Source organism: Pygocentrus nattereri, chromosome 4 (genome assembly GCF_015220715.1).
Source record: "Pygocentrus nattereri isolate fPygNat1 chromosome 4, fPygNat1.pri, whole genome shotgun sequence".
NCBI classification, from domain to species: domain Eukaryota; kingdom Metazoa; phylum Chordata; class Actinopteri; order Characiformes; family Serrasalmidae; genus Pygocentrus; species Pygocentrus nattereri.
The window spans coordinates 21,079,799-21,091,911 of record NC_051214.1 but is presented as its reverse complement, the minus strand read 5'-3'; the positions used below and the strand labels follow the sequence as shown (position 1 = coordinate 21,091,911).

General features: G+C 40.3%; 1 protein-coding gene across 1 annotated transcript; it reads left to right on the top strand.

Annotated features, from left to right (window-relative positions):
• Window positions 1-106: 106 nt before the first annotated feature.
• Window positions 107-9,807, top strand: LOC108415823. The gene is made up of 4 exons (XM_037537883.1): window positions 107-6,789; window positions 7,852-7,870; window positions 7,977-8,056; window positions 9,663-9,807. Exon 1 carries the CDS (start codon window positions 3,111-3,113, stop codon window positions 4,080-4,082), a length of 972 nt encoding a protein of 323 aa, XP_037393780.1. The 5' UTR covers window positions 107-3,110; the 3' UTR covers window positions 4,083-6,789; window positions 7,852-7,870; window positions 7,977-8,056; window positions 9,663-9,807.
• Window positions 9,808-12,113: the final 2,306 nt, after the last annotated feature.

Genomic DNA, 12,113 nt, shown 5'->3' with positions numbered 1-12,113 from the left:
TTTTTAGTTTGGGTTTAAATTGCACATTCATTTGTTCACATATGAGTAAGTTAATGTATGCTGTAGTAGTAATTATGTTGTAGTACTTATTACAAAAAAAGGGAGAAAATAAAACACAGAGACTTGGCAACAGACTGAGCTATCCTATTTGAGGAATTGTTTGGTTCAAGGTTGTTGGTGTGAGCCTGATTGTTTAATTTGTTGGGGTTTTAATTGGATTGAAATTTCACTGGAGGTATTGGTATTGTTACTACTTGGCACTTATTGATGGGCTTTTTGATTCTTCTGAGTTTGGCAAGTTCTGTAGTGTGAAAGTGGTACACAAATAGAAGGGTTAAATAGTTTAAAATAGTTTAAGTAATATATCTGAACAAGTAGTTTTTAATTAGAAGGAGTATAAGGGGGCTGTTACAATGTCAAAACAGGTTACTCAAGTTTCAAAGGTAATTACTCCTGTTGATGTGCTACAGAAAAACAATCCTTTAATTAAAGGCATAACAAAGGTATCAGAGAAATGGTATAAGTGTTGACCTGATATTGACCAACCTTGACCAGTAGAGGGGACAATTAATTTAGATGTAATTAAAACAATGCAGGTGCTTGTGTCTACATACAAGGCAGATTAAAAGAAGGGTAAAAAAGGGGAGAAGCGTAAAGAAAAGAGACAGGAAGAGCTTGGTATGCTACAGCTGTTTGAGCATGAGGGACAGAAGCGGATGAAAGCTGCGCAGGAGAAGAGAAAGGGAGGTGAAGAAGAAATAGGGCAAAATACAAGAGAGACAGATAAATTAATGGCAGAAGTTAATACACCTTTTTCACATGTGGACTCTGTAAAGAAGCCTCCACCTTATGAGAAGGAAGTGAAGTTTGAGGATATCTATCCCCAGCTTCCAGTGATCAGTCAAGAGGGCAACTATCATATTAGAGATGTGGATGATCGAACAATAGAAACAGGACGAGCAGAAACAACTATAAAGATGTATCCAACCTCCAAAAGCAAGAAAAAACAGACGTTTTGAGACAAAGGGTAACTTGAGAATCATGAGGATGGAATCTGGAGATGAGGGTGATCAGAGTGACTGTGAGATCAAAGGTGGATATGACCCAGCAGTGAGGCGGATACTGGCTAGAGCGGAAAAAAGAGGAGACAAGACTTGGAGGAAAGAGGATTCAGGAGATGACAGCTCTGATGAAAGTGAGAATGGAGACAGTGATGAGGATCCAGAAAGTGAGGGATTTTCGTCAAGAGCATTTTTTCCAGCAATATCCAGTACCAGAATGGAGGAGGACAGACAGAGAGCCGTAAAAGAGGTTGAAAGAAGTATAGAGCAATGCCTGTCTTATTTGGACAAATCTACTGGATTTGAAAGCCGAAGAGCACTGGAGAATCAATTAGAAGGACTGCAGATGCAGAAGAAAAAGTTGCAAAAAGAAGGCTCTAAAAAATTTGATATGAAATATGTGCTGCGCTCCAGAAAAGGGAAGAAACCTGAGAAGATGTGTCCAGTGGTCATTCGGGGACAGAGTTTGGAGTATAAGCCTTGGCAAAATACAGATATGTCAGATATTCTTGAGAAGCTGGCAACTCTTCAGAATGGAGCATATCCTTGGATTTCGAAGCTGGAGGAGATTATGGTGGGGACACAGCCTGCCATATTAAGAGACTTTTAGCTAATCTCCTAGGTGTTCCAGCTATGGAAGAAATTTTACAGAAAGCTGGACTTGATCGATATGTGGGGACTGCTGTGAATGATCCAGAATTGTTCTCTGCGATTAGAGGTCGGATGTGGAGAGCGCTGAGGGAAACGTTTCCAACCAACGTGCATCCCGATAATATCTTTATTGAGCCATTGGGACAGGAAGAAAACCTGAGAGCGTATGTGACAAGAGCTCATCATGTGTGGAGAAATGTTACAGGAAATGATCCAGATTTGAATCAAATGGAACAGTCAATTCTGAGAGCTAAGATATACGGATATACGGATCATATTGCACATCAAGTGGAACTGTATAGGAAAAAGGAACAGGAGAAAAAAGAACAGGACCAAGAGACTTTGAGGAAACTCACTCAAGTTCAATTAACAGACAGTAAGAAGAAGGAGAAGAATCAAGCGGTAGTGATGCAGAGTCAATTTTCAAGAAACCAAATGGCATCACAGCCACAGCCAAATCAGGGCCAGCCACAAGTGTTTCAACCATCGTCAGTAGTTCCAGTTGTTCCCAATTCACAGCCAGTCTTTGGTAAACAGACCTGGAGAGGAAGAGGTCGAGGAATCTTAGGAAGAGGAAGAGCCGAGGGTTTAAGAAGACAGATGGATCTCCCATACAGCATCATGCTCAAATAGTGACGTTGTTGCAGGCTATGATGAGGCCTAAAGAAATAGCAATAGCAAAATGTGCAGCACATCAAGCAGATATGTCAAAGGTTACACGAGGGAATAAAGCAGCTGATGAAGCAGCAAAAGCAGTTACAGGAGCGGATAAATTGGGTAAGGTTTTCTTGGTTACTCATGAAGTGGTTTTGGAAGATAAGATTACACTTAAGGATGTGCAGCTAATGCAGGAAGCGGCTTCCGCAGTAGATAAACAGTTGTGGGTAGAGAGAGGTGCCACACAAGATTCTACTGGTCTTTGGAGAAATCATGAGGGGTTGATAGTAGCACCCTCAGATTTGTTAGGTTTGATGATTCATGAAGCACATGGTTTAGCTCATGTGGCTAGAGGTGAAATGAGGAGAAAAATCACAAAGGAGTATGGATTTTGGGCTCCATGCTTATTAGAGCAGATTGACTATGTTATAGGCAGGTGTATTATCTGTCTAAAGAATAATGTTCCGAGAGGAATAGTGGTTCCTCCTGGTCATATTCCAACTCTGAGGGGTTCTATGCGTGAGTTAGTTGTGGACTTTGTTGATATGATAAAACCAATTGAAGGTAAGAGATATTTATTGGTAGTAGTTGATCATTTTTTGGCATTGGCCTGAGACATGTCCAACCAAACGAAAAGACACTCAGTCGGTGGCTAAGTTTCTGTGTAGGGAAGTCATAAGTAGATGGGGACTTCCAGATCGAATATCTTCGGATAATGGACGAGAGTTTGTGGATAAGACAATGAAACTGATTTTGCAAAAATTAGGAATCAAGCAGCGGTTTGGTGCAGTCTATCATCCGCAAAGGCAGGGAATTTGTGAAAGAATGAATGGAGTTCTGAAAAACCGTATTATTAAGATCTGTCAGCATACGGGATTGAATTGGGTAGCGGCGCTTCCGTTGGCGCTAATGGTATGCCGATCAAGTGAGTTGCGTGATTTGCATATGACACCACATGAGTTGCTTACGGGAAGGCGGATGCCAATGTCTTGTTTACGTACAAGTGGGAAAGGTCCAAGCTTATCTCTTTTAGAAGATGAGATGCGAGCATATGTCACATATATGGAGACCTTGCATAAAAAAATATCTGCGTATGTTTCTGATAGGCAAAAGAAAGAGGAGGTGCAGGAGAGACTTGATGAGCAAAAGAGGGACACAATACAACCGGGGGACAAGGTGTTCGTGAAGGTGTTTAGAAGGAAGTGGTATAATGAACGACGTGAAGGACCGTTTGAAGTTGTTCGCAGTACAGGAACCGCAGTCCAGGTTAAAGGGTCTCCAACGTGGTATCATTTCTCACATTGTGTTAAAGCACCAAGCGATGAGTTGCCATGTTCGCAGAGTCATGATAAGGGTTCAAGACAGTCAGAAGAGAATGCAGAACGAAGAGAAGAAATCAAAATGCATAAAGATTTCCAGAGTCAATTTCAGAAGGTGAGATTGTCCATGGGGTGGAAGATGTTGATAATGTTGTGTACATTTCTGATGATGCCAGAAGAGACTCTGCAGTTAATGGACAGGAAAGAAGGTTTGGTGACATTGACTTCCAATATGTCCCAGAAACAGCAGAACATATTTCAATGGAGTGTGAAGCGTCAAAGGCCACAAATGGCAGTAACTCAGCTGCAGGAGCATTTGGGGGTTCAGTTAGAAGGAGGAGTCCAAGGCCAGTTCGGAAAAGAGTTAGACCCAAACGGTACGAGAATTGACTGAGAAAGGATTTTAGATCATTTAACTCTGCTAGATGAATCATATTCAACTACAGCAGCTTCTCAGATAATTTTGACAACACCAGATCCTTTAAAGACAGTAGTTAGAGCTAAAATAGGAAGAGGGGTTTATCTTCCCTGTTGATGTGAGAGATTTAATGTTGGTGGTAATAACCCTCCTCGGTGGAGAAATAGTCGTGGTGAAGATGTGCTGTTAGAGGGACCTGAAGTTGATGCAGTTCCTCATAATAAGAGGAAGTATCTTTTATATAATGCTATGAGGTGGTTCAAAGTTAAGAATGATTGTTCGCTTTTTGTGCGTAATGTCACATGGGAAGATCAGGGAGAATATACATGTACTTATTTCAAGCCACATTTTAAGTTTGTGCCATTTAGTAATGGGAAGGCTACATAACTCGTGAGGTTGTAGTTGTGTTAAAAGATGTGAGTCCTACTGGAGCACTTACAGCTGTGAAGAGTGTTCAGGGGGAATTACTTACAGCAACCACTCCAAGGGTGGATAATACACAGATGAGGGTTACTACTTTAGCTCCGGAAATAACTAAGAGTGTTAATACATCAATACAGGCTACTACTTTAGATATGTCTCTGAAGGGGTTGAATGTTACTACAGCAATGGTGACAGCCTCTACTATTGTCACTTCAGGAAACATTACAAGTGAAGTTAGGACAAGGCTAATTTTGGCTAAGGAAACAGAGACAACATCTTTGTTGCCTATGAACTCTGTAAATGTGACACAGACATTTGATATGACATCATTAAAATTTAAAGAGGGGGTAAATGTAACTCAGAAGTCTATGCTAAAGTTAGAGTCTAGTGTGAAGACTAGTAATGAGACTTTTGAAATTAGAGAACCAATGGTGGATGATGAGTTTTTTTATTCTGATTGGATATCAGAAGATATGATTGACCATTATCATACATTACAGAAGAGAGAAGCTAAGTGGAAAGCATATGGATTTGATTCCTCAGCAATGAAAATAGCAGACTCATTTGCGGGGAGAAATTTATGGTTTCAGCAGTTGACTCATTCTGTGAGATCAGTGAGTAAAGTGGATGGTCCATGTGTAGTGAAGATTCCAGCACCAGGTTCATGGTCTTTAATTTTAGAAGCGGTGCTTTAGCTATCAAATGTCAATATTATGTAGTATCGTGGTTGTTATACCATCAACACTCGCCACATAATAGATGGATGGCTATATCATCGAATTTGTTTAGACCTCAGTTAGAATGTGCTTGGTTAAGTAACTTGCCATACATAAATTTACGTGATCAGCATGAGGATGTGACGACGGCGATTCCTGATGCAATAGAGGTGAAACCAGTGCAGGCTGACAAGTGTTTTTGCTCAAATAATACTCATGGAGGTCCAGGGGTGTTTATGGGAATATCAGAGTGTAAGACTTATATGATGACTTTGGGTGATCGTACAGAGTATCCTTGGGAAAACTTATATGAAGTGGTTTTTCATTTACCAAAGCGAAAGTCGAGTGTAACTTTAATGGTAAGGAGTCATATTTCACCAGGAAATGTAACTATTGGGAATTTTAAGGATATTTGGTGGGTTTGTGGTGATAAAGCTTATATATTTTTGCCATATGGATGGACAGGTTGTTGTTATATGGCAACGTTAAAGCTAAAGTTTTTACTGTAGGGATAGCACAAGCTCCACGTGAGAACTCATCAAGTGGTCGTTTGGGAAATAGGAGGAAAAGAGAGATGGCAAAATTTCATAACTTGGAGGCCTATCATTGGAGAATAAGTCTTGGAGAGAAGTGGGGAATTGGAATATTTCCATGGTATGGTGTGACGTTTTTGGCTGATCATATTGATAATATTACTTATACATTACAAGGTTTTGCAAATGAGACAATAAAAGGTTTTGAATATTTGTCCAATGCTCAAAAGACTCATAGGTTGACATTGTTAAAACATGATATGGCGCTTGATTACATTTTAGCTAAACAAGGAGGTCTTTGTGTGGCTTTGAATTTGACAGGAGACGATTGTTATACTTTACTTCCTGATAGCACTGATAACGTAACTAATGTTATAGATGCATTGAAACATATAAGAGATGCATTTGGTCCTTCTGAGGGAGCTAGATGGTCAGCTAATGCTTGGTTGCTAGAGAAGTTGGGTCCGTTGGGGTCAGCTATAGTTCAGGTTTTGATAGCAGTGGTTATATCATTGTGTGCAATGTTTTTGTTTTTGTACGCTGATATTGACCTGTGCGAAAGCTATGATATTGAGATGGGTAGGAGTTGTGATGCCAGGGGAAAATGGTCAGTTGTCAGTCTTACAGATGACTGATATAGAAGAGGAAGAAGTGATAACACCTAAATTGATGGATAAATATCCAATTTGATTATTGAGTTTACTATAATCTTGACATTTATTATTGTCTTTTGTCATTATGTAATGGGATAATTAATTTCCATTTATTTGATTTATATTAACTAATGTATTAATCAATATATTACTGTATGTCTGTGGTTTTGCAAAAAAGATACTGGCTGGTGCTTTCTTTCTTTCCTCTAGTATGAGAAAAAGGGGAGAAAGGCTACTGGGAATGCTGAAGGAACTTGTCCTGACAGAGAAATAAAATGGACTGGAGGATGTTCCTATTCACGACATCATTGACACCACGATGCTGTGATGGACTGTCCAGAGTCAAGGAGGAGCTTCAGTGTGACATATTTTTATGTTTATATATACCTTTACACGTATTTGTTTGTGTTCCATTATGTTATAATTGGTGATATTCTGTTTATTGTACCTGTTTGAAGAATGATGTTTCTATTATGGGGTAAGTACATTGGGACCTCAGATGTTTTTTTCTTTTCTCGATGGCTAGGGATATGGTTGCTAGGCAGGGATAGGTCTGCTGGAAAGTCCGATGGGTTGACCAGCTGGAAGGTGGACATTTTTTTATTTTATTTTCTGAGGTTTCATATGTATTTACTAATTACATTCTAAGTAATTCGTTATCATCCTTTTAAGATTGACATGGAGTACAATAGGTGGTTGCTCAGGGCAGGAGGACCGCGAGAGACTTTTCCTGTCTAGATTGTTTGATGGACATTTAAGAAAGAAAGCTGCCTGACAGGTTTTTCATTCTCGCACTCCATGTACTTAAAGTATGCAAGTAAGAGCCCTTCCTTGTTTTTTTTGAGATGTAAATGTCACAAAAAAGGGGGGAACTGTGGTGAATTTGATCTTAATAATAACTATAGTCGTAACATTAATTTTTATCATATTGGTTATTATACTGTGTAAGATCCTGGTTGAGTTATCATGTGAGCCTCTGACTGAAATAGTAGTAGGACAATAGGGTCTCAGTCGAGCTGATGAAGGAGGCATCTGGACAGGAAAGGGGCCCCCTGAATGATTAATAAGGTCACATATGGGGTTAGACGACCAGGGTCATTTTGGAGAAGAAATTAGGTTAAATACCTAATTTGGTTTGAGAGGAGCCATACATCGAACTGAGGCTATCTTGACAGAAACCAGATGTGGGCTATACGTCCACAGTGGGTGTAAAACCAGGAGCTGAAATGTATGTGGCAGAGACTATTGGCTGTTCTCTCCAAGCTGTTTCGCGAAGACTTGTTTTGTGACTTTGACCTCTCAATGCTAATAAACATCTTTATATGCAAGAGACGGGTGTCAGCGAAGAGTTTGTTCCTACACCTTCACAGCATCGCTACTAAAGAAACCACAATTATATTCATTTTTCTTTCTATTACAGCTGAAAAGTTTGACCTAAGGTAAGTTATGGCTTCCTACACAACTTCAACTTTTATTGTACCTGAAATCCTTATTCGTCTCAGCCACTATAGTTGGACTCATCCATGTTTATGTTTATTTTTACAGTAACTCGGATATTGATGTGCCCTCCCAAGTATACAAGAGCATCGACAGTTTAATATAGAGAAACTGTGGCTACAAACTAAGTGAGTATAATGAACACAATAATAGCCTTAAATGTAGTAACACACAGTTAGGCCCAGTCCCATTTCTTCTCTTTACCCCTACCCCTTGTTTTTGAGTGTCACCCACGGAACTGAGTTACAAGGGGTAGTGGTTGAAATCTTCCCTACGAAATGGGACCCTCAAATTAAAAAACATCACTTCATTAACAGCTACTAGCGCTGCTCCGTAGGCGACCCTGCCCGTCTGCAGTGACAGCAGAGGAGGGTGAAGTTCAGCTCCTCACTGCTGGGCTTTAGTTACATTTAATCAATCAGTCAACCTTTATTTAGCCTCAGAGAACATTGAGGGTGACCCTCGTTAACAGTGTGGCCGAGTTGATACAGGAGAAGGGATTGATAATGTGTAAGAGCATATCAAATAATAAAAGTAAATTTTATTTAAAAGTGACTCAAATCAATTACTTCAATGATGTCTGTAAATAATGGTGTTTATCAGACTTGCTCCAGCGGCTGGATCACGGGAAAATCTGCCTTTAGTCCCAGTGCACCAGTGAACTGGACCCTCACTACAGGAAACACTACTGCTCAGCTCGTTGGGTCAGTCAGACTCTCTAACCACCTCCACTCCACCTCCACTGATACTGTTTTACCTGGTTTTATGCTATTATTGTCTAATTTTCATTATTTTATTACTTATTTATTCTTATTCTTATTCTTATGTTTATTATATTTATTATATTATTATTTTAGTCATTTTAATTCATTTTAATTTCATTTTAAAATCTATCCTCTATTTGTTTTATTTTGATTTTATTAACTTTTACATTTTAGCTATGTTTTAGTTATTGGTTTATATTTTCTACTGTATTTTTATTATTAAATTTGATTTGAGTCACTTTTAAATAAAATTTACTTTTATTATTTGATATGGTCTTACACATTATCAATCCCTTCTCCTGTATCAACTCGGCCACACTGTTAACGAGGGTCACCCTCAATGTTCTCTGAGGCTAAATAAAGGTTGACTGATTGATTGACTAAACTCAAATTGGTAAACCAATCATAAAGAAGCAGATAAGAGATGAAATAAAGGGCCATAGGATAAACTCAACCAGAATCTACACAGTAATAACCAATATGATAGAAAATAATGTTACGACTATAGAATTAATAAGATCAAATTCCCCACACAGTGTTTGGGACTCAGCCTCAGGCTTTAAGTCTAGGCTAAAAACCGACTTGTTTAGTTGAGCCTTTGGTAATTAGTGTTTCCTGTTAGATAAAAGGTGCAGATCTGGGGGGTCATGGTCATACAGTATTATGGTAAACTGGCAGTGTTGGTGCAGTCGTCCCGCTGCTCTAACTCACTCACTCAGGTTTGTTGACGGTGGAGCAGAGGGGCACTGACATCCCAGGGAGCCTCATGTCTCTGTTACCTTTCTGTCTCTCCTTCTTAGTGATGCTGTAATATCTAGACCTGCCGGAGTCTCTGCTGCTCTGTTAACCCTGTAATCTGTCATCACTCACTCTTTACAGTACTGACTCTCTGTGTGTTACTTTTTCTTTGATGAGATGAACAGCTGCCCATTTTGTGGGTCTGATGCTGTTGCTTCTTCTGCTTGATCAGGTGCCCACTGCTCACCAGCCTTCTGGACCAGTTTAACCACCATGGAGCTTCTCAATGTACAACACAATACAAACCTCACCTGCATGAACTGACGCTCCTGATGATATGGGTGCATTTGTAATCCCACATATTGCTTGTCTTACTTTTCCCCTTTTCCATAACTTATATTTATACCAATCAAACCTTAAACCTGATTCTGCTGATATTGTTTGCTGTCCGGTGTCGACCAGAGCAGCATAGGTTCCTCTTTTGAGTCTTGGTTCCTCTCAAGGTTTCTTCCTCCTGCTCGTAGGGAGTTTTTCCTGGCCACTGTCGCCACTGGTGATGCTCATGGGGGCTCGGACCCAGATCTTTGTGTAAAGCTGCTTTGTGATGACAACTGTTGTAAAAAGCACCATATATATATATAAACTTTGACTTGACTTGGCCAGCCATTAAGAAAAAAAAATAATACTGTCCTTCAGATTTATAAAGAAAGCTAACTGTTTTGGAACCGTTTTTGTGTTGTTGTCTCTCTGAGCCTGTGGGGGGCGCAGGTTTTCACAATGCGCTATGTTGGGCTGATTTGTAAAGAGAAGAAGTGAACGGAAGTAGTTTTTCTCAGAGGTAGAGAAAGCATCGTGCATCTCTGCCAATCCAAAGCTATCCGCTCCTTCATATCCCTTTGAGTGGCAATATGAGTAAGTTCCAAAATTGTATGTGTTCGTAAGATATTATGCATGTGATTATTCAAATAAGTTTGAGATGTTTTAATGTGCTATATGTGTCAATCTAGTGAATCCAATCTGAGTTCATGCAGTGCGACCGCCAAATTGAAATGAGCCCTTTAATGTGCCTTATATATCAAAGGAGATGTTTATTTGATATAAGTGGTCATATGATAATTTGTATACTGAGTACTTTTTCTGTATTTTGTATTGTTTCATTTTCACACTTTTTTACATTAATTCCTGTCCAACTACAACACGTGCCTGTTCCTTGGAGGGAGTGATGTAGGAGAGAGTTTAGCTGGCTGTGAATCTCAATATAGGACACGGGGTCACATTGAGTGCAACAGTACAGTGAAATCATAGCACTCAACAAGATTCCACGAGCGGCAGTCGACTTGACCATGGAAAAGTCAGATGCTGCAGAGCAAGGCAACGAGGAAACAAAGTCCACTCACTCAGTGGCATCTGCAAAGTCTTCGGGGAAACTTACCATCAGGTCATCAGCAGGGTGTTCAAGTAGGTCATCAGCCTCAACCCGAGCTAGTATGGAGGCTCGGGCACAAGCAGAAGCGCAAGCAGCAAAAGCCAGATTAGCCTATGCGGAAAAGGAGATGAGCATCAAGATAGAAAAGGCCCGTTTGGAAGCGTCTATTGACGTACTCAATCTCCAAAAAGAAGCTGATACAGCCGTGGCTAAAGCAGAGGTGATGGAGGCAGCAGCAGCTCAATTTGGCATAGCGGAACCGAAGGAGGAGTTGCCATTTTTGGCTCAACAAATGACCCCAGAAGAAAAAGTGAGTGAGTATGTGAATAAGCAAAATTACACTGACCTGGCTCAAGACGATAGAGATACATTTCAGCATGATGACCGCAATTATCAAAGTAAACAATGCGAACGACCAGTAGTGTACACACCTCGCAGTCCCAAACAAGAACTGATGCAATACCCGTTTATGCCACAACGGGCACTAAGCCCACACAATAATGCTGACAGCACAACAAGTGACCTAGCCAGATTTCTAGCTAAGAGCCAGCTAGTAACTGGAGGACTGTCAGAATTTGATGATAAGCCAGAGAGTTACCTTAGCTGGAAAGCCACATTTCAGAGCACCATAAAGGACCTTGGTCTTACAGCCAGTGAAGAAATGAATCTACTCATAAAGTGGTTGGGACCTGAGTCTTCTGAACATGCCAAGAGACTGAAAGCAGTTAACATAATGCATCCCCCTGCCGGTTTGAACATGATATGGTCAAGACTAGAAGAGTGTTATGGCTCATCAGAGGCAATAGAAAACTCCCTGTTTGCTAGGATACAAAGCTTTCCATGGCTCTCCAGTAAAGAACCACACAAGCTTCGTGATCTGTCAGATCTGCTGTGTGAACTCCAGGTGGTGAAACTAGATGGATATTTACCAGGGTTAAGTTACCTTGACACAGCTAGGGGAGTAGGCCTAATAGTGGAGAAGCTGCCCTTCTAACTCCAAGAAAAATGGACAATGGTGGGTTCAAAGTTTAAAGAAGACCACCATGTTAGCTTCCCACACTTCTCAGTCTTTGTGGAATTTGTGAAAGGTCAAGCCAAAGCAAGGAATGACCCAAGCTTTGCCACAACTTTCAACACAATGACTCTCTCGCCTGCCAATCACACATCCAGCTACAAAAAGGGGAAATCAACATGTAACTACAACCAAAAGCTATCAGTCACAGTGCACAAGACAGACGTAGCATCAGAGGTATGCAG

What these genes read in the sequence shown, in the direction of transcription:
- LOC108415823 (XM_037537883.1), top strand. Translation starts at nt 3,111, where the DNA reads ATGAAACTGATTTTGCAAAAATTAGGAATCAAGCAGCGGTTTGGTGCA.